This window comes from Mchenga conophoros, linkage group LG5, assembly GCF_057382185.1.
Source record: "Mchenga conophoros isolate Kocher_MC1m ecotype Shallow Benthic linkage group LG5, M_conophoros_male_GT1.1, whole genome shotgun sequence".
NCBI lineage: Eukaryota > Metazoa > Chordata > Actinopteri > Cichliformes > Cichlidae > Mchenga > Mchenga conophoros.
Window position 1 is genome coordinate 32,324,269 of NC_140530.1, and position 20,156 is coordinate 32,344,424.

The 20,156-nt window shown below is 41.1% G+C and overlaps 2 protein-coding genes across 6 annotated transcripts in view; one reads left to right on the plus strand and one right to left on the minus strand.

Moving 5' to 3' along the window:
• LOC146574897 (metabotropic glutamate receptor 4-like) overlaps positions 1-20,156 on the plus strand; it is a 198,429-nt gene that overhangs the window by 27,241 nt on the left and 151,032 nt on the right. For all 5 annotated transcript variants that reach the window (XR_014892510.1, XM_085274948.1, XM_085274951.1 and 2 more), the window contains exon 2: positions 10,155-11,207. Coding sequence is in view for 4 of the 5 variants with exons in the window: in XM_085274948.1 (XP_085131074.1) it covers positions 10,641-11,207 (567 nt within the window). In the remaining variant the exon portion in view is untranslated. The remainder of the gene's footprint in view (positions 1-10,154; positions 11,208-20,156) is intronic.
• LOC146574898 (E3 SUMO-protein ligase ZBED1-like) lies at positions 1,613-4,238 on the minus strand. The gene is made up of 3 exons (XM_085274947.1): positions 2,865-4,238; positions 2,436-2,688; positions 1,613-2,271 (listed from the first exon to the last, which is right to left on the minus strand). The coding sequence occupies exons 1-3, from the start codon at positions 3,980-3,982 to the stop codon at positions 1,855-1,857; spliced, it is 1,788 nt and encodes a 595-aa protein (XP_085131073.1). The 5' UTR covers positions 3,983-4,238; the 3' UTR covers positions 1,613-1,854.

The following is a 20,156-nucleotide window of genomic DNA, read 5'->3' on the forward strand; positions in this document are numbered from 1 at the left end:
GGCTTGGCTGAGGCACTGCTGCTTAGAAACTTGACACACTCAAGAGAGAATAAACCTCACATTCAGGCTGCACAGATCTGAATGAGGCTTCTCTCTATTGTAAAGGATGACACTAACGAATATCAAGATTGCTCTTTGTCTCAGATGCGTAGTTTGACAGCTGGCAATAAAAACTCTTGTCATCAAGACCCGTTCTGTAGTTCTGCATGGAGGCGTTTGAAGGCTTGAAGATTTGTATTATCAATATTATGCAAATATGCTTTAGTAGTAACTTTGTGCAGAGCTGGAATTGTGTCTATACTTCTCAATAAATTCCTTATCTGAAACCTGTGTAACAAAAGAGTTTGCATTGTTTTGAGCGCATTAATGGTTATGCTTTATAGTTCCAAAGTTTGGGGCACTAAGAAATAAGGTTCATCTTTAAAGAGAATCAAATTTGCTGTTATATAACAATGAGTACACAATGAGTCATAAATTATTTTTGATGAATGTCTCCATTAAAATATTTCTGATGAGTTTATATTTAGTGAGAACAAATGTGCTCGATGTAGCACTAACACTCATTGACTAAAAAAGAAAATCTAACACAAAACTGACTCACAAAACTGCTCTATAATATACAAGAAGAGAGTAGATGCAGGTAAAAATAATCACTGTTTTCTGTTGTAACAGTACTGGAATTACTGTATTGTGGTGCTAAAAATCAGCTCAATGACAGATGGCCTAGCTCACCCTAGTGTTGTGCACCGATTGTATGGCAATTTCTTTTTCTTTTTCAGTTCAAGAAATAATTATTTTCCCCATTCCACTTTTAAGTTTGATTCACTCGATCAATGTCCTTTTAAGGCTTATTTCAGTAATTTTTTTTCTTTCATTAGAAACATAGTGACAGCCTCTTCCAAGCTCTCAACTCCTTGTGTGCAGCTAAGCCCTCCTCTCTTCATTCATTTTCCTCAGGGCAGCCTACTTCTACCTTCCTATTGATCTGCTGTGCAGCATCAACATGCTGGAGTGTCAATTAGAGAACCCATCCTGCCCATCTGTGAGAGGAGAGCTGCAGCATTTCTCAAACTTTCCCTGGCTCACTTGGCCATCCAGCAGCTGCTCAGGTCTCTGAAGATAAAGAGGGGAATAATCGTTTTAGAATAAATAATAATTTATCTCAGCTATACCCTTGTTCATATTTATAATGTTCCTTTCACAGCACTGATTAGAATGTAAAATACTTGCACTAGCGGTGTGATTTCTAATGTAAAGTGATAAATATTATGAGGGAATTTAAAGGAATAAGGGCAGATCTGCAGAACACATTTGTCTGCTTCAAAGAGAACACCACTTATTTATTTATTTTTTCTCAGGTGGATTGCATTTGTAAGTAGTGCTGTCAAGAGATTAAAAAAAAAAAGAGATTAATTAATTATGATTTTTAATTAATTGATCTAATTAATCTCTTTTTTAATCTCACCTAAAAATAGCTGAGGAAAGCCCTCAACTTATTGTGGCAGACCAAAAGACTGATATAACAAAGAAAGTGACTTTATAAACTCATTTATTGTTTAACAAACGTTAAACAGATGCAACCATTTACATACTGTTGTATTCTTTTGTAAAATAAGTGGAAAAATAAATACAAATAAATTAAGTGCTGCAAGTTAGCACATCAGAGTTGCTCTTTTCTGAGCAATACAGCACTGAAATTCCTCTGCTTCAGATAATGAAAAATAAAACTGACATTGCAGTGCTGCAAGTTAGCACATCAAAGTATTCTTCCATCACAAAAAAAAGTGCTGAACATCAAGCAATCTATTCTAGTAGGCTACAAATGACACAGCAGCTATGCTGACCACATGTGTCTCATTTCTTCTTCCTCAGCCAGTCGCTAAGACACACCAGCCTGGTAACATTTTCTGGAAGCAAGGCTGCCCTTTTCTTTTGCACTATGTGGCCTGCAAGGCTAAAGAGTCTCTCACAGGGTACAGAGGTAGCTGGGGAGGCCAGGTACTTTTGTGCTAGGACTGACAGCTTTTCATAGACTCCTGAGTGAGCATACCACCACTGCAGGGGACAGTCATCAATACTGATGCTGGGTTCTGCTCTGTAGCGCTGCAGCTCTCCAGACTCAATTCCATCTTCTGAGTCAGAGTCAGACCCCAGAAGGAGTTCGCTCCTCCTCTTCTTCTGAGCTGGTCCATCATCCTCTGTGGAGGGCTGGAGACTATCTGCTCTTCTGGGCTCTGCTGCCTGGAGCATATTCTCCAGAATGGTCCACACCTGAATGAATGAATGAATGAATGAATGATTGTGATTAAAACTAAGTGCTTTTTTAATTTTATTTTATTTAATCTTGTAAAGAACTTTGTGTTCCATATAATAAATAAAAGTTTGATTTGATAATGAATTGGACTCATTAGTCCAGCTTAACCTTATTGTCCTACCTGTTCCCTCTTTTCTCTTGGAAGACATTTCAAATCCTTAAACCGTGGATCCAATGCTGTGGCCACCTCGAACCATATCTCGTTGCCATTAGCTCGTCGTGCTGCCAGATCCTTCTGGAAGGCATTCTTGAACTTCACCACGTAGGCAGGATCATCATCAGTAATGTCCATGACACGGTACAGATGGCGAAAAGCAGGCAGCACTACAGAGCAAGAGACGTAGGCCTCACCACCCAGCAGCTCTGTCACATACCTGCAGAGGTGGAGAGGTTTGCTAAATAAACCTAGCTGGATTCATTTAAATCAAAGTGTAACTGGTTTCCAATTTAATTGTCCTTAAAAGTTCCTTGTTATGTTCATTAATTTTGATTTTACACATGTAACAGTAGTTTATATAATTAAAATGGGAAGGTGTTTATTTGAACTTACTTGCATGGTTCAAGCAGGAGCTCCAGCCTCTGCAGTTTCGCCCACTCAGCTTCGGTTGGCAAGACCAACCTGTGGTTCTGTTGGTCCAACGTAGCCTGGACAGCCTCTCGGTTACATAGGAGGCGTGAGACCATTGCGAGAGTCGAGTTCCACCTGGTGGGTACATCCTGTATAAGTTGATCGCTCTTCTTTCCGAGTGCTACTTGTTGTTGGTTAAGTTCTGTGGTACTCGCAGGGCTTTGTTTAAAATGACCAACAATCTTGCGGCACTTTGCCAGTACACCGACAAAACCACTGCTATCGAGACATACCGTGATGGTCCTCTGGAGAATGTGAGCATTGCAGGCGATGTGCTCATATGGAAGTGCTCTCATAGCAGCCAGCATGTTTGCTGCGCTGTCTGTGCCAATGGTGGATATCTTGTTTTCAATACCCCAGTCATTTGCTACCTTGAGGAACTGTTCGGCGCATTTATCAGCAAAGTGCCTGGTTTCTGTTCTCATGACGGTCAGTGCAAATGAGTTGAGGTTCCACTCACTATCAATAAAGTGTCCAGTCACCCCAAAATAGCTGTGGTTGCCAGCTGAGGTCCAGTGATCTCCGGTTATAGCAACACAGTTGGGAGAATCCTCCGCCAAAATCTCAAGTTTGTTTTTCTTTTCGCCGTCGTACATTTTGCTGATTTTGGTCGTTACTGTAGTCCTGCACGGCGGCTTGTATGACGGGTCATTGGACGCAATTTGCAACACCTCTGTCAATCCTTCGTCCTCTACTATATTTATCGGCCTACAGTTCATCGCTATCCACTTGGCAATAACATTAGTCAGCCTGTCGGTCGCAGACTTGCTCATACGAGGGGTATTCTCTAGTTTTATTTGGCGAAAAGCTTTGCTCTGGCTTGCTATATTGCTAACGTCTTCACTGCTAGCTGTTGCTGCACTCGCGGCTGGGTGCTTTGCGTTGAGGTGATAGGCCAAACTTGAGCTGCTTCGGTGGTAAGCAAACTCCTTCTTACACTCTAGGCAGACCACTTTACCTTTGTCAATGGTGCCGTCGGGGCGTTTATGAAATACAAATTTCCCGTTCATTGGGCCAACAACTCTCAGATGCGCCTCCATATCCACACTGTAAGCTAATCACCACTTCTCACCTTGACCTCACGACGTGACTCCACCCCCAACAAGTCAAGCACAAGGAGCCCAGCACATAAAAACGGATTTTATAACATAGCAACTCTCATACAAAATCAATGACGTCAAGAGATTAAAAATTAGATTAACGAGATTAAAAAACATAACGCGCTAAATAGCATTGTAATTAATTAATCGCAATTAACGCGATAATTTGACACCCCTATTTGTAAGGGTAGGCATGTTGAGGCGAGTGAAGCGAAAACGTTTTATTTATTTATTTTTAAGCGAACGCAGGCTGTTTTCAGCATTGTTTCGCTCAGTAACCAAAGTCTGGTGTGTTGCAGATCTCTTCCAGTGGCTTTATTATTTCCAAGACTGGTTTGAATACAAAACAGCTTTCTGGAAATCAGGTTCTAAAAGATGGGGTTGAATGTGAAAACAAGATATTCAACATCAGGTTGTTTTTATTTTTATTTTTTTCAAAGGAGAGCGTGCCACTGTGACATTATTGGTCTTAATGTTTCCTGACCTCGTCAAATCTGTGTATATATTTCTGTCATCCCCATCTACTCTAGGATATCAGCAAGAATACAGCAGACAGGCACTGGTAGAATATCATGAGTCTTCTTGGTTTTTGAAAATGAAGTTCAGTTTTTAAGTATATAACCTGAGTCTCTTTCTGTCTTTACCCTCTGCTTCATGAGAGAGGACGGCTGATGTGCAGCTGCAATTTAAATGGCCAGCGACTGTGTTTCTGAGTAGAAACTAGAGATGGCACGATTTTTAAAAAATTTTTTAAAATTTTTTTTTATGTCCGATATCATATATTTGGATATCTGCCGATACCGATATGAATCCGATATAGTGTATTTTGTAATCAATACAACTTTTTTTTTTTTTTAAATAAATCTCTATAAACCTACACCATCCTCCCTATTCTGATATTTTAAAGAGTACTTAGCAGAAATATTAAACAACCTAACTAATAGGGTTGCCAACTCCCAGCAAAAAAAAAAAAAAAGGGAACCACCCCCCACCCTCCGCCTTGTGATGTTTAATCAACATAATCAACTTTAATTTAATACACGTGCATTAAAAAAAAAAAAGCAGCACAGAAATCAATTATTTTTCTACAATAATTAAACAGATTCAACATCTTTCTTCAACAGAATTGCAGACTGCAAAGATGGAAATAGTACTATAGCTTACTAGAGTATATATTAGACTTAATAGTTACTATATACAGTAATGGATTTCTATACATTTAATCAGATGAAAACTTTGGTTGTAAGATTCAGATAATTATTTATTAGTCATTTTAAATGAAATAACAAAGAAATATTTTTGTGCCCCCCTTTCCCAGTTAATGCCCTACCTGGCCCCCTGGCAAAACTTTGCTAGACCCGCCGCTGCACAGTTACCAGCTGTGCGCTACGTAAAAAAAGGATCTTGGTGTTATTTGTCTCTCAGAAATAGTTCATAACTTCCGTTCATGTCACCTAAAAGGTAACCCTGTTTCTCCATCACCTGTTCAGCTCTGATGATTCAGTAAGGACAGCTCCTGGTTTCATCTTCATGTTTCCCTCTCACCAGATAACCAAACCGATATCATGACCAGTAGTTTTTACTGCCGTGGCTCCAGCAAACAGCAGCTGATACTAGAAAATTAATATTGAATCAGTTCTAACAACAGCTTATCAAGCTTAAACGTGCTGCTGTTGTTTATCCGCTGGTTTCCTCTTTCTAGCGCAAAGTGAGCGATAAACAAACAAGAAAGACGGGACTTGCGAGAAAAAAGCCGACCAGCTGATCATTGATCAGTTTCATGATTAAAGTAGCAACAGGGGAGGGAGGGGGAGAGAATGAGAGAAGAGTCAGCTTTGCAGCAAGGACAGAATAACTCCAGCTTTGTGTCTGTTTTTCATTCTAGCTGAAGTACAGGGCAAATCGCTTCCTTTTCACCTCAATATGGAACTCCAATGGCCAGTCCAGCTGTGGCTCCATATATCAGTTGTTAAGCTTGATGTGGAAATACTATGCAAACATTCAGAGATGAACTTACGAACTTGCTTTACTTCTCTGGGATAGTTTTCTCCGAGATGAAATGTGGCGGTTTGGAAGCATAGTGAGGCTCCAAATGCTCCACCAGACCACAGACAGGTCTGGCAGACAACAGCCGCTCTATCACGTGATACTGCTCCGATGCGCTGAGCTGGGTTACGCCAAAAAGCGCTTTTTGTGAGGTGATTTTGCGATACCTCGGATCGGATTGCATTTTTTATTTCTCTCCGATATTCGATCCAGTAATTTAGGTCAGTATCGGACCGATAGGTAATATCGGATTGGTCCATCTCTAGTAGAAACCTGGCTTTTTAAAATCAAAGTACACCTTTTTGGCACAGTCATAACAAAACATCTTTTAGTGTGTTAATTCATGCCATTTTGTTCCCATTGAGAGTACATTAAATTAAATTATCAGCATTGACAGTGAAAATTTTGGTAAACGCTGTTTGTGGTCAGCATTTCAACGCCAAGTTTTAACTTCAACAGGTTTTTGCTTTTAAGCCACACCCATTTCTGACATGACTCTTCATCCCTTGCAAAGATAAATTTTCATGACTTCATCTGATACGTTTTACTGCAGAAGCAAACAGGGAGCAAATCTGACAGCCAAGATGATGAGGTGCTCAAAAAACAGTGTGAGAAGTGGTAGGAAGCTGTCAGAGAAAATCATTCTGACCATTTCAAGAGCCTAACGGGAGAAAGTGGGAGTATGGGACTGATAGGACAAACTAGACAAATGTGCCATTCATCTGTCAGCCTATTTCCTGTTTCTTAAAAAGCTTCAATGACGAAAACTCTCCTGTGTTTGTTAATAATCATATCTCAGAAAAAATAACATGGTTTTCCACAACCAGGTCTAGTTGTGATAACAGACATTGCAGGACAAATGTTATGGTATAGAGGCTAATTTAGATTACAGTGTGAAATCAGCACCATCTCATTCCTTCCAGTTCCCACTTAAAGTCAGATTATTAGTTTTTTGTTGTTGTTTTTTTTAGAATATTTCCATTAGAACTCTCTTTAAATTGAACCCTGTATATATAACTGACCATCTTGTTTGTGTAGGGTTAATGCAAGAAGTTGAAATTCTTGAAAATATATTATTGCTAACATTTTTGGGTTTATCAGTATTAAGGAGTTACTGCTTCCACTGTCGCTTGCAAGGCCGTTTAACATTACACACTGATTTGCCTGAAGGTTGATGGCCTTTTGAAATGAATACATAGTCTGCTCTGAAATATGCTTTTGCACCTGAGGAAAGGTTGTTCTCTGATATGAATCTCCAGTAATTCCTGCAGCTGTCTTTGACATTTTCTAGCTGGTAAACATTTTGGTTGTTTTGCATAAGTCTGTGCTTCGTATGGTTTTTGAGGTATGCTATTAAGGGCTCATCTGTGAATGTGTAAACATTTTGTACTTTCATTCAGTACGTTTGTTTTTCTGAAAATGAAAACAGCGGAATTCCATAAAATAAAGGCAGAACATAGATTTTGTGCATTACATGGAGTATATTCCAGATGTTTTTATAAGCCACACAGTAAAAACACTGTGCTTTCTGTGAGATTCTACGTCACTACTTATCGTGCTGAATTGAAGTCTGACAAGTGGTTTGTTGTAACCTCAATGCTTCATTAAAACAGAATTCATAGTTTTGGCTGAATGGTGATTGCGTCTGAGATGATTAATTCTAAGACAGCCCATCCTGAATGCCCTGAGATCTCTCAAATATCAGAAAGAATTGTCTGCACTGTGGCTGAAGATGAAACACCATAAGATATTAATCTGTAACAAGACAACACAAGCTGATTAACAAGATAATACTTCATGTAATCTTGTGAGATATAAGATCTTCTTCCTTCAGTTGCACATGAGCTACTTCTACAGATTAACTGGCTTTCTTCAGTCTGAATAAGACATAGGAGCTGTCACCCAACCAGCTTTTCTTCTGTTCAAGCAGAAGTTTGATGACATCTATCTTCAAATCTGCAGCCTTGCAGAACCGTTTCTTATTTGAACTGTTCAATGTTTACACCTGTATTTTATTTATTTATTTATTTTTTTAGACTATCTGTACCATGCTATGCTGGCAGCAGCACTCCCCGCCTCAATCTTAGTGTTTGCTTTAATGTCAGATGTGCTGCTGCATGGTTTGCGTTTGATTATGGGGGCTAAGGTGAGTTGGCTGGCTTTCCAGTTGTCATCTGCCCTGCAGCAGTTTAAGTGGACCTGCAGTGAATCAACTCTGAAAAATTACTTCTCACTCAGTAGGAGATAGTTGGGTGTATTCAAAGTACCTTGTCACTTCCAATATGCTCTCAATGAATCTCCGCCGTTGCCGATGCAAGGCCTCAACCCACTCTGCTGGAAAACCAATGTCTACAGCTGTATTTTGTGACTGTGTGCAGGGAGATTGTTCCTTTAGAAGTTATTACAACTTCAGGAATGAGAAGGGTGTAGACGTGTAGATACAAGATGGTTAATAGTGGCATATTTTGTGTGTCAGGCATGTGTGTACTTTTTATCTCAGGCAGAAAAAGGAGGAGGGCAGAAATAATAGTGCAGGGTAGTGATGACCAGATGTGCGTCACAGGAATCAACTTAGAAATTAAAAATCCGTCTTCAAATTTAAATTCAAATGTAACCAATGAGCTTGTTTACGACACCTGAATTTGCAAAGAATCTCGTAACATCATCTAACAGCACTCATAGCAGCAAAACAAAAAAACAAATGCAGTTTGATATAACAAGAAAATGAGGTTTTAATGACTCAGAGTGCTGTTTCTACATGTTTTTGGTTGACTGCTCTAAATGTTCTGCTTAGCAATTTTTCCCCTCTTCTTTTTAATCTATAGCTATCTATATGATGTCAGTGTGAGCAGATATATACCTGATACGATTCTCTCAGGCAAACAACTCTAGCTGTGCACACAGACGTGCCGCCCACATGCTGGTCAAAAAAAAAATCTTATTTTGTGAGGGGCAGCCAATCAGAAGAAAGGTAGTTTAAAGGGAGGGGGAAGGGAACTAGAAATGGCTTCTTCGCTTTCATACACTCCAAGGATAAAAAGAAATATGTCATTGTTCCCCTTTAAGGTAGACCATCTTCCTCTTTTGGCTGCTCACCACAGCAGATGATATGCCTCCATCTCACCCTATCCCTACATCCTCCTCTGTCATAGCAGCCTTCCGTATATTCTTTTTTACTTTCTCCATCAATTGTCTCTGTGGTCCTTGTGTTTTCCTTCTCCCTGACAGCTCCATATTCAACATGCATTGTTTCCTTTAAGACAGATGTTGGACATAAAAGTGGCTCTTCATAGTTAGTTTCAAACTCAGCCCATAAACCTGTTGCTTAAAATACTTAAGTGACTCTGAGGCCCACATATGTATTTTGTTATATTATACTGAATCTATATGGAGTTGGTTTTGCCTGTTGTAAGCAGAAATATATCCAGGTAATGCTGAAGTGGTTCTTTAGGCACAAAGGGAAATCTTCTATATGAGAAGCTTATTCAGCCCCTTGGACGTTTCTTTAAACTCTTGTATTTTTAATGAAAAGATTTGAAGACGTGTATATATCATGGTGGAAATGCTGATAGACTGATAAATACTAATTTCTGAGCAAAGTACTGCCACAGACCAGCAGCCTCATTACTACCACCAATGCTGTCAGCGCAGTCTTATGTTAGTGGAACCATAAAAATGTCAGTACTTTTTCAATTTGTCAATTTGATGGAAAATTGACAGAGAAATGGGAAATATGATAGTCTGAGAATGTCACAGCATTGTGATTGTGGCTGAATGTGTTGCTGACATGGTTGATAGGTGAAAATGAAGCATGTGGGATCATTCTCAACCTTGAGAGTCCATGGCAACCCACTGAAAGCAGAATGGTAAACAGAGGCAGGCTGTGTGAGAGAAAGAAATTAGTTCTGGACCAGAACTGTCTCTTCATTTCCGCATAATAATACTGCAGTAAAAAGGTTGAGGAAAAAAGTATTAAAAAATCTTAGACCAATACAAATCCCTGTGCTTTTTTGCCCCTGTTTTCTCTGTGCTATGTCTCACTTCTCTACTCTTTTTCATCTTTCAGGAATTCACTCTGAAGACTGTGGACCTAAGCAGGCCTGAGGGCTCTGACATATACCAAATCCCTGCCCAGGGGAACAGGGGAGATTAAAAACTTCTGATTGAGGTGGAGAGGAAAGAGACACGGATAGAGGGAAGGAGAGACAGAAAGAAAGCTTATCGTTCACCTTTGTTCTTTTTAATGCCCCAAGTGAAAGATCTCCATAGGCATGTCTGTGAATAACAGCAAACACAAGAGCAGCTGCCCACCACTGTGGTCAGAAGATGGAGTGAGAGAGTGAGGGAGGAGACGAGAACAGGATTACATCCTGTGAAAGAGCCAAGCTCATATTCTACTTTAATTGAATGTTTGGGAGAAAGGAGAGGCATGAGAGCAAGCCTTTTCAGTGCCAACTGCTTCAAGAGGTACTGCAATTAACCCTCTGGCCATCATAAAGTAATACCTGGCTTTTGCTGTTTTCCAATTGCTGGGTTTGGTTGTACACTGTGGATGTGTGCTTGGGCCGTGGTCATGTTTCAGCCCCTGGTGTGTAGACCGGAACGGACCGGCTCTCAAAGAAACGGCCTGATTCCTCCTCTGTTGCTGCTGCTGCTTCTTTACACCTCCCTTAAGCCCGCTCAGGCGGCCAAACCCAAAGGGCCAGGACACACACATTTGAACTCTATTCGCATCGATGGGGATATCTCCTTAGGTGGGCTCTTCCCAGTACACGCCAGAGGGCACGATGGAAAGCCGTGTGGGGAGCTGAAGAAGGAGAAGGGTATACATAGACTGGAGGCCATGCTCTTTGCCCTTGACCGCATCAATAATGACAATAATCTACTGCCCAACATCACACTGGGAGCACGAATCCTGGACACCTGCTCAAGGGACACTCACGCCTTGGAGCAGTCTCTCACCTTCGTGCAGGCTCTGATCGAGAAGGACGGCACAGATGTCAAATGTCTCGGTGGGGGGGCGCCCATTATCACCAAACCTGAGAGGGTTGTAGGTGTTATTGGAGCCTCCTCCAGCTCTGTTTCCATCATGGTGGCCAATATATTACGCCTGTTTAAGGTAAGATTATCATTACTTATTAGCTTGGTTTGTTGGGATGTGCGAATTGCACAAAAAAAAAAAAAAAAAAGGATTCCAAATTCCAAATGATGTATTAGCCTGAAAAATATATGCTTTTGCTTCAGTGATGCACGTAGATACTGTATTTGTTTGAATAATTAATAACACCGGATGGAAAACAGTACAAGCCGCTGAACAATGTGAGAGAACAATAAGTGTTCGATATCTGCTGCCACACAAAGACCAATTTCATAACTTTAGTGAGGAGATGCCTGGGTAAATCTCATCCCGGCTGGTGCCCTGGAGGAGCTGGTTGCTAAGCAGTGAGAGGTATTGCCTGTCACAATACAAAAGTGATTAATAGGATTTGATTTCATTTTTGGCCTATAGCCTTTCCCTTGATCACAATAGTGTTTACATTTGTTTACACTACAGAAAAAAATATGTTCTCTTCGTGGACATTTGATAAATTATTCAATACAGATTTTATTATCACGCCAGTCAGCCATGGCAGTCATAATAGTTCTTTTTCACTTTACCAAAGGTATGATTGCTATTTAACGCTTGGCTCACTACAAAATAGCAAACCTTTTTTGACTAAAAAGAACTAGTTTTTTAAAAGTACTGTCATATTTGAAAAGGTTTCATGGGTAATTACACCTTTTTGCAAAATATTAGACAAATCACTTTCAGTGAGATGAGGTAGTGGCTGATTTAAATTCAGTGATAATTAAAACCAGGAACTTTTCCTCACACAAACTTGGGGCTAAAAAAATATTTTAATATTTATACAAGACCCTGACTCCAGATTTTACCTTCACCTTGATCTTGCATGGAAATTTGTGTCTATTACTGTCCTTTTCTTGCTTATGCTGCAAGGTCAAAGGGGAACTCAATCACACTCAAAAACATTCTTTCAGCTGATTCAGTGTTTGCCCAAGGACACTTCAACAGAACAGGTGTTTGCTGTCATCAATTCTTTTAAAACGTCAGTATCTAAAATGTTAGATGAGGAGCTGCAGATTCAACTCGAAGCACACTGCTGGACATTTTTTCAGTGCTGTATCACTGTACACAACACCAGATGAAAGCACAGCAAGCCACACATAGATTTTACTCGGGCAGGACACGTGGGTATATTGAGGGCTGCCCAAGTATATTTTGAAACCAGCCTTTTTATTTAAACTTCTGTTATATATAAGAGTCCTAGTAGCTGCCTCCGACGCTGAAAAGTGAAGCTAATACAAAGTGTCAAAAACTCCTCTTCCTAGAGTGGCCACAAAAGCCAGTCAGTCCCCATAGACTCCCACTTTTAAACGTGGTAAAAAGCATGTTTATGGATATTGTACCTTTTTATAACAACTATATATAATTTTTCTTTTTTTTTTAATAACATGTTCATTTGGATACTGGTTAAAGTGCACGTTAAGTTTGCAGCATGGCTGCTTCATTTCACAGATGTGGTGGCACCTGCAGCCATTTGCTGTCTACTAGATTGTGCCTCCTCTAATGTGGGTGACAGACAGTCTTTGTGTGGTTGACATCACTTGGCAATTAGAGATGTAATTACTTTACAGACAGCACTGTAATTCAGGTGTGCTGCACCTGTGGAATTTCTGGCAGCTGACCAAACACACTAGCGTTAGTTCGTAACTTAGAAGTCTATCCTCTTGTCCAAACATGGCAACCTCAGGCTCCAGAAAATCAACATGGTGGAAACCAAAATGCTAATACTAATGCTTCAAACTGTGGAGTCCAGAATATTATGTGATGTAACAGTGGTTACTTCCATCTTTTATATACAGTGTATGCTGCCAACCAGCTAACTGAGACCCTTTATCTCGTGCACGTTTCTGTACTGGCAACCAAGTTGCTTTTGTTTCAGCTCTTTATTAAACACTGCACGCTTACATACAGTACTGTGCAAAAGTTTTAGGCAGGTGAGGAAAAAATGCTGTAAACAAAGAATGCTTTTAAAAATGGAAGTGTTAATCATTTATTTTCATCAATCAACAAAATGCAGTGAATGAACAAAAGAGAAATCTAAATCAAATCAATATTTGGTGTGACCATATTTTGCCTTTAAAACAGCATCAGTTCTTCTAAGTACACTTGCAGACAGTTTTTGAAGCAACTCGGCTGGTCAAAACATGTTCCAAACATCTTGGAGAACTAACCACAGATCTTCTGAGGATGTGGGCTTCCTCACATCCTTCTTTCTTCATCTAATCCCAGACACACTCGATGATGTTGAGATCAGGGCTCTGTGGGGGCCATACCATCACTTCCAGTACTTCTTGTTCTTCTTTACGCTGAAGATAGTTCTTAATGACTTTGGCTTTATGTTTGGGGTCATTGTGCTGCTGCAGAATACATTTGGGGCCAATAAACAATCATTTATATTTCTGAAAGCATTCTTTGTTTACAGCATTTTTCCAAACCTGCCTAAAACTTTTGCACAGCAATGTCATGAAAATATCAAAGGGTGTTGGTGAAATAAAGAGTTGGTCAGCCTACCATATGTTCATTTTTCATTCATTAGTTTATTAATGATTAGTTATTTGTAATTTTTAAGCCAAATGCTTAATTCAAAGTAGAACTGGGCGATATGAGATTTTTTTCATATCACGATATGTTTTTTTTCATTTCAGGCGATAACGATATCTATCACGATATAAGCCAAATAACTATATTTGTAAGATTTAAATGTGCCGTTGCTCACAAGTAAAATGTGAAATAATCAGCAGCTTGTTTTTATTTAAATATTTATTTCCCATAATAAGTTCAACAGGGTAGACGTACTTAAGGAACATGAGACTTTTTCAGATAAATAAAGGCAAATATTGCAAACTACACAAAAGGCAGCCGCTAAAGCGTTTAAGTTTCAAAATAGAACAAACGAAACAGACTACTAAATTGTCAATTCCACTTAGAAACAAAATATTAATTCTAAAAATAAATCTTAGTTTGTTTTACAGAAGAACAGACAAAACTGACTAACTTTTGTCAATATCAAATAAACTGAGAACTAAAAGGAAATTCTCAATCTCTCCTTGTTGTATAGCTTAGCTTTTCAAACAGTTTTAACAGTTACTTTAGTCTGACAAAAGCCGAATGACGAATTAGCGCTTCCAGTCAGAGACTGAGGCTACGTCCACACGTACACGGGTATTTTTGAAAACGGAGATTTTCCGTTTTCGTTTTAAAAAATAATCCCGTCCACACAAAGGCAGAAATGAAGGAAAACGCTGCTATGAACATGCCAAAGCAGCAGGTGGCGCTAGATTCCTAACCGTGCAGAAATGTTGGCCAATCAGAAGTCTAGAAGCCTCGGTGGGAAAAAGTAAACAAAGCTGGGGCATAGAAGCAGAACAGACAGTAACTGTGTGTATATTGTTACACCCCGGCCTAGGCAACCGGGGTGCAACGCAGGAAAATAAAAATAAGGAAAATAAAAATAATCCCAAAACGAGATTTAAAGCAAAATACCACATTTATTTACATCACCAAACACCAGACGTCAAACTATTTACAACGGGGGGGAAGATCGCGACCATGACACACTGAAACACAAGGCTTAAATACATAGAAGGGCAATCAGGGAATGGACAACAGGAGGGAAACACAGCTGGGGCAAATTAGACCTGACGAGACAGGGAAACGTAAACTGAAAACACTAAGATAACACAGACTTTCAAAGTAAAACAGGAAACACATAACAGTCACGCCAAAAGCAACACACCGACAACACCAAAACGTAACAGTTCCCCCCACCCAAAAATCAAACATTTAACACCAAGTGAAAAGTTTGATCCAGACAGACGAAGCCGATGAAGGCTGGAGCGGTCCCACTGACCCTCCAGCAGACGACGAAGGCTGGAGCAGTCCCACGGACCCTCCAGCGAAGGCGGATGAAGGCTGGAGCGGTCCCACGGACCCTCCAGCGACGACAAAGGCTGGGGCGGTCCCACGGACCCTCCCCTCAGCGAAGGCAGACGAAGCTGATGAAGGCTGGAGCGGTCCCACTGACCCTCCAGCAGACGACGAAGGCTGGAGCGGTCCCACGGACCCTCCAGCGAAGGCGGATGAAGGCTGGAGCGGTCCCACGGACCCTCCAGCGACGACAAAGGCTGGGGCGGTCCCACGGACCCTCCCCCCAGCGAAGGCGGATGAAGGCAGACGAAGCTGATGGAGGCTGGAGCGGTCCCACGGACCCTCCAGCAGACGACGAAGGCTGGTGCGGTCCCCCGGACCCTCCAGCAGAGGCGGATGAAGGCTGGAGCGGTCCCCAGCGAAGGCGGATGGCTGAAGCGAAGGCAGACGAAGCTGATGACGGCTGGAGCGGCCCCACCGACCCTCCAGCGGACGACGAAGGCTGGAGCGGTCCCACGGACCATCCAGCGAAGGCGGATGAAGGCTGGAGCGGTCCCTCGGACGCTCCAGCGAAGGCGGATGAGCAGCCCACCAGCTGCACACACGGACACGCAGCCCACCAGCTGCACACAAGGACACGCAGCCCACCAGCTGCACACAAGGACACGCAGCCCACCAGCTGCACACAAGGACACGCAGCCCACCAGCTGCACACACGGACACGCAGCCCACCAGCTGCACACACGGACACGCAGCCCACCAGCTGCACAAGGCTGGAGCGGTCCCTCGGATCCTCCAGCGAAGGCGGATGAAGGCTGGAGCGGTCCCTCGGATCCTCCAGCGAAGACAGACGAGCAGCCCACCAGCTGCAGAAGGCTGGAGCGGTCCCTCGGATCCTCCAGCGAAGACAGAAGGCCGAAGCTGTCCCTCCTTCGGACCCTCCAGCGATCCCGGACGAGCCCCCATATGTTACACCCCGGCCTAGGCAACCGGGGTGCAACGCAGGAAAATAAAAATAAGGAAAATAAAAATAATCCCAAAACGAGATTTAAAGCAAAATACCACATTTATTTACATCACCAAACACCAGACGTCAAACTATTTACAACGGGGGGGAAGATCGCGACCATGACACACTGAAACACAAGGCTTAAATACATAGAAGGGCAATCAGGGAATGGACAACAGGAGGGAAACACAGCTGGGGCAAATTAGACCTGACGAGACAGGGAAACGTAAACTGAAAACACTAAGATAACACAGACTTTCAAAGTAAAACAGGAAACACATAACAGTCACGCCAAAAGCAACACACCGACAACACCAAAACGTAACAGTATGTAAGCATTTAAACACTGCAGAGAGTAGAATTAACAGTATTGTAGAAATTCATTTCACCGAAACAATAACGTGGCGCACAGTGTGACGCATGCACCAGTTTATTGTATTTCCAGACTTGCTTTCGGCACAATTTACAGTGCACGCTACTCTGTTTTTTGTCAGACTTGAAATAGCCGAAATACCTTCACACTACGGAACTTCTTTGGCTCTTCCGTTCGACAATCTCTCCGGCATTGGAACCATCATGTTTTCTCTTCGGTCACGCTCGGTTGATTTTTCTAGTCGGCACACTCATTTCCTCCATTATGCGCTGGCTCCATTACCCGCTGGCTGCTTCCCAGACAAACACACGTGCGGCTTGGCACTTGTGCTGTACGTAACAAGTCACGCGACGTGACGCTGCGGCTGTGATTGGTTCGGCTCTGCGCTACTTAATTTGGATTGGCTGATCTTTTTTTTTTTTTTTTTTTTTTTTTTTTAAGAGGACAAGAGCGGCGAGGTCTATCGCGATAGCTTAATTTCTCTATCGAGTAAAAGTTATATCGCGATACATATCGTTATCGTTCTATCGCCCAGCTCTAATTCAAAGCTTTGTTAATTCATGTATTTTTGCTTTGTTGTATTTTGCTACTCTTCTTTGTCTTATTTGATGTATGAATTCAGTATCTCAGGTTCTGGAGTGTAGTTTTGAGGGTCGGAGGGTCGGCAATTTGAATTTGTTACCTTGGGCTCTGGGAAACTCCGGGGGCATTTTTACTATTTGCGACATAACTTAGAAAATAATTGGCTGATGGATGTGAATGAATGAATGAAAATGAAAAATAATCATTAGCTGCACTGTTGGATGATGTAAATGAAAGCCAAAGGAGCATGATGTACAATGTGTTTCTATACTTCTTTTTTCCCCCCCTTGATCAACCAATCAGTGTTCTCATTACCAGTACCAAATCCTAGACAACTGCTGAACCAGACCAGACTCAATGCTTTATCTGCTACCTTCCAGTGTGATGTCATTCGCCAGCGGTATGCAGGAGAGATGCTCTGCTGTGTGATTTTCCTTTTTTTTTTTTTTTTTTTTTTTTTTTTTTTTTTTTATTATAACTGGACTATGATTAGGACATGTTTCTTTTTTATTTCATTGCCTGTGAAAATGTGTTCATTTTACAGGTGATGTGAGTGAAGCCCAAAAAAAAAGGGGAAAAAAAGTGAGATGTGAAGTAAAGCATGAAAGCTGATATATATACTGTAGGAGTTTGGTGTGGGGTAGCTGGTGTGTAGGTGTGCTGCACTGCAGTGTATCTGGACAGAAGCCATTAATACTATAGCACCACTCATACTTCCAGATAGGTTGAGTAATTTTAAAAATCAAAAATATGTAAAGTGGAAAATGAAAAGTAGTATTCACATCACTAAATAAAATGCAATGCAAATGACCTGGAATGCTTAGATTTAGCTACGGCTCTAGATTTAGCTGAGATGGATATGAGGCTTTTATTTTGTTTTTTATGCTTATTTATGTATTAGTTAATCTAATACTCCACAGCAACAGCCTGCAGTCTATGTGTTATTTGATAAGCTCCCTGATTCCAGAGTGTTACAAACCACATGGGATGTATCCTCCTCCTCGAGGCCCCCAGCATTAATCAGTGTGAACCCAGTGTGATGGCACACACGCACTTCCTCACACACGCCAAGGTCTCGTGCATTCTTTTATATGTTTTAATGTGTGTAAATGTTTTTGTTAAAGTCTGTGTATAGGTTTGTGCATCTCCGTACGGATATGTTCAGTACACACCAGTAGAAAATATACTCTAGCACACAGAACCCTGTGCATGAACTTTGCATTTCTCTCTGTCTCCATTTCATAAAGTATGCCTATATGTGCACTCACACAGGTAAGAGTCGGTGTGGGCCACAGTAATGAGCATCTCCTGCAGTGCGTTCCTGATCCCTTTCTCGCATGGGAGCCTCAAATCCTTCGTCATTAGCACAGTGCTCATTGCTTCTTCATTAATGCATGTAAGCGTTGTCCTTGCATATTTAATCTAAATGTCTCTGATCTCCTGTCTCTTTATCCTCAATGCATATAAGCAATGCATTCCCCTCTTCTGCTTTTTTATATGCAGAGAAATGGAGGGTGAGAAAGCAGCACTAGACTGATAGCAAGCCAGTCCATCTTCAATACTATCACTTTTTAATCGCTCTTCTGAAAATCAATCAAATCACAGTGATAAATCAATCAAAGACTGTTGCAACACTCCAAAAAAAAAAAAAAAGACTGAACTAAACTGTTACAGTTACACAAATTTAACAGCAAACTTTTAATGCAGAGCAGTGTGTGGTCATTTAGGCCAAGGCTTTGAGTTATAGCTTCCCAGGGATCCATAGGTCAGCCAAATGCCAGCCCGTTCTTCTGGCCCTGATGGAGCCGTTGATGGGCTCAGAAAGTTTTAACTTCCTCCTTGCCACCAAGACCCCCCCCCCCCCCCCCCACGCACTTCCCCCAAAGAAGAAAAATGTCTACTTATTATAATAATAATAAGTAGAAGGAGTTCAGGGAGGACTGTGTCTACTAGCTTTGTTGCTAGGCATAAATGCTTGATTTAAAAGAAGGCAAAGTATGTACACAACTAACAACTCAGGATACTGGTGAGGTAAAACCAACTTGTACACATGCTTATGCATCTGTGTGCATATCTACATACATAAACCATGTGCAAAATTGCAGCACTCAAATATACCAGCTATATAAATGCTTCACACAAAGAAACAGTCTCGTACAAAAGTAATCACGCGCATTTGCACACAAACCACTTTAAAGGCAGCAGCAGCCACCCTGGTGTAGTTAGCAGATTTTCTGAAAAGTGTTTCCTCAGCACTCAGCTGCATACAGATGTGATCCAGAGAAGCTGATGAATATTTTACTTGAACCTTATGTAACGGTACATGGGGACCAGGAGCTGCAGCGCAAGAAGATTTTAGTGCATTTCATCACAGAAAAACCATGTCAGATGATTGCATTATTCATTTACGCAGCAGATGTGTTCATAATGTGTTGACTCATGTCACAGATTACACTACCAGGTCTGTCCTTCCCAATCAGCGGGAGGTACTGACAGGGATATTATTTTAAATTCAACCACAGCAGAAGCTTGGCTCTCGTTCAGTGAAAACAAAGTAGTTTTCTAAATTTCATTTGATTTCATTTGATCTGTTCTGTGGTACACATGAGTAGCAAAACAGAGACACATTGACCCAGGAATAAGATGCTCAGAACCTTCAAGGCTTCAATGCTCACTGGAAAGCATTTTGCCGGCTTTTTGTTGCTCTAACATTACAGTTTAGTGCTGGCTGGACAAAGCATCTCGCATTCACTTAATGGTTAGTTTCAGCAGTAAAAGGGTTCAGAGAAGAGTAAAAAAATATCCATTTCGAGGAAGAAAAGTAGAAGATTTTTCATGCAAGAAAACACAAGCCTTCACTTCAGCATCCCACTCAATGTTGCATTATCTCTGAAATTTAGTTCACGCCCTAATGTTATTTTCTTTTTAAAGTTTTGTATTGGAAACATAAAAACTGACCTGTGTTTATGCAACTCCACATTGTGGGAGCATTTTCTAAACTGTAAAGGTCTCACGAAAAAAAAACCAAGAAGCACAAAATAAGGCATTAGGACAGTAAATACTTCTGACCTTTTAGTGAATCTTGTTAGGCTGCACCTTCGCAGATTAAATG

What these genes read in the sequence shown, in the direction of transcription:
- LOC146574898 (XM_085274947.1), bottom strand. Translation starts at nt 3,982, where the DNA reads ATGGAGGCGCATCTGAGAGTTGTTGGCCCAATGAACGGGAAATTTGTA. An exon ending in CTCCTGCTTGAACCATGCAA is followed by an intron (nt 2,689 to 2,864) that starts GTAAGTTCAAAT and finishes CCACCTCTGCAG; the next exon opens with GTATGTGACAGAGCTGCTGG. An exon ending in CAAGAGAAAAGAGGGAACAG is followed by an intron (nt 2,272 to 2,435) that starts GTAGGACAATAA and finishes TCATTCATTCAG; the next exon opens with GTGTGGACCATTCTGGAGAA.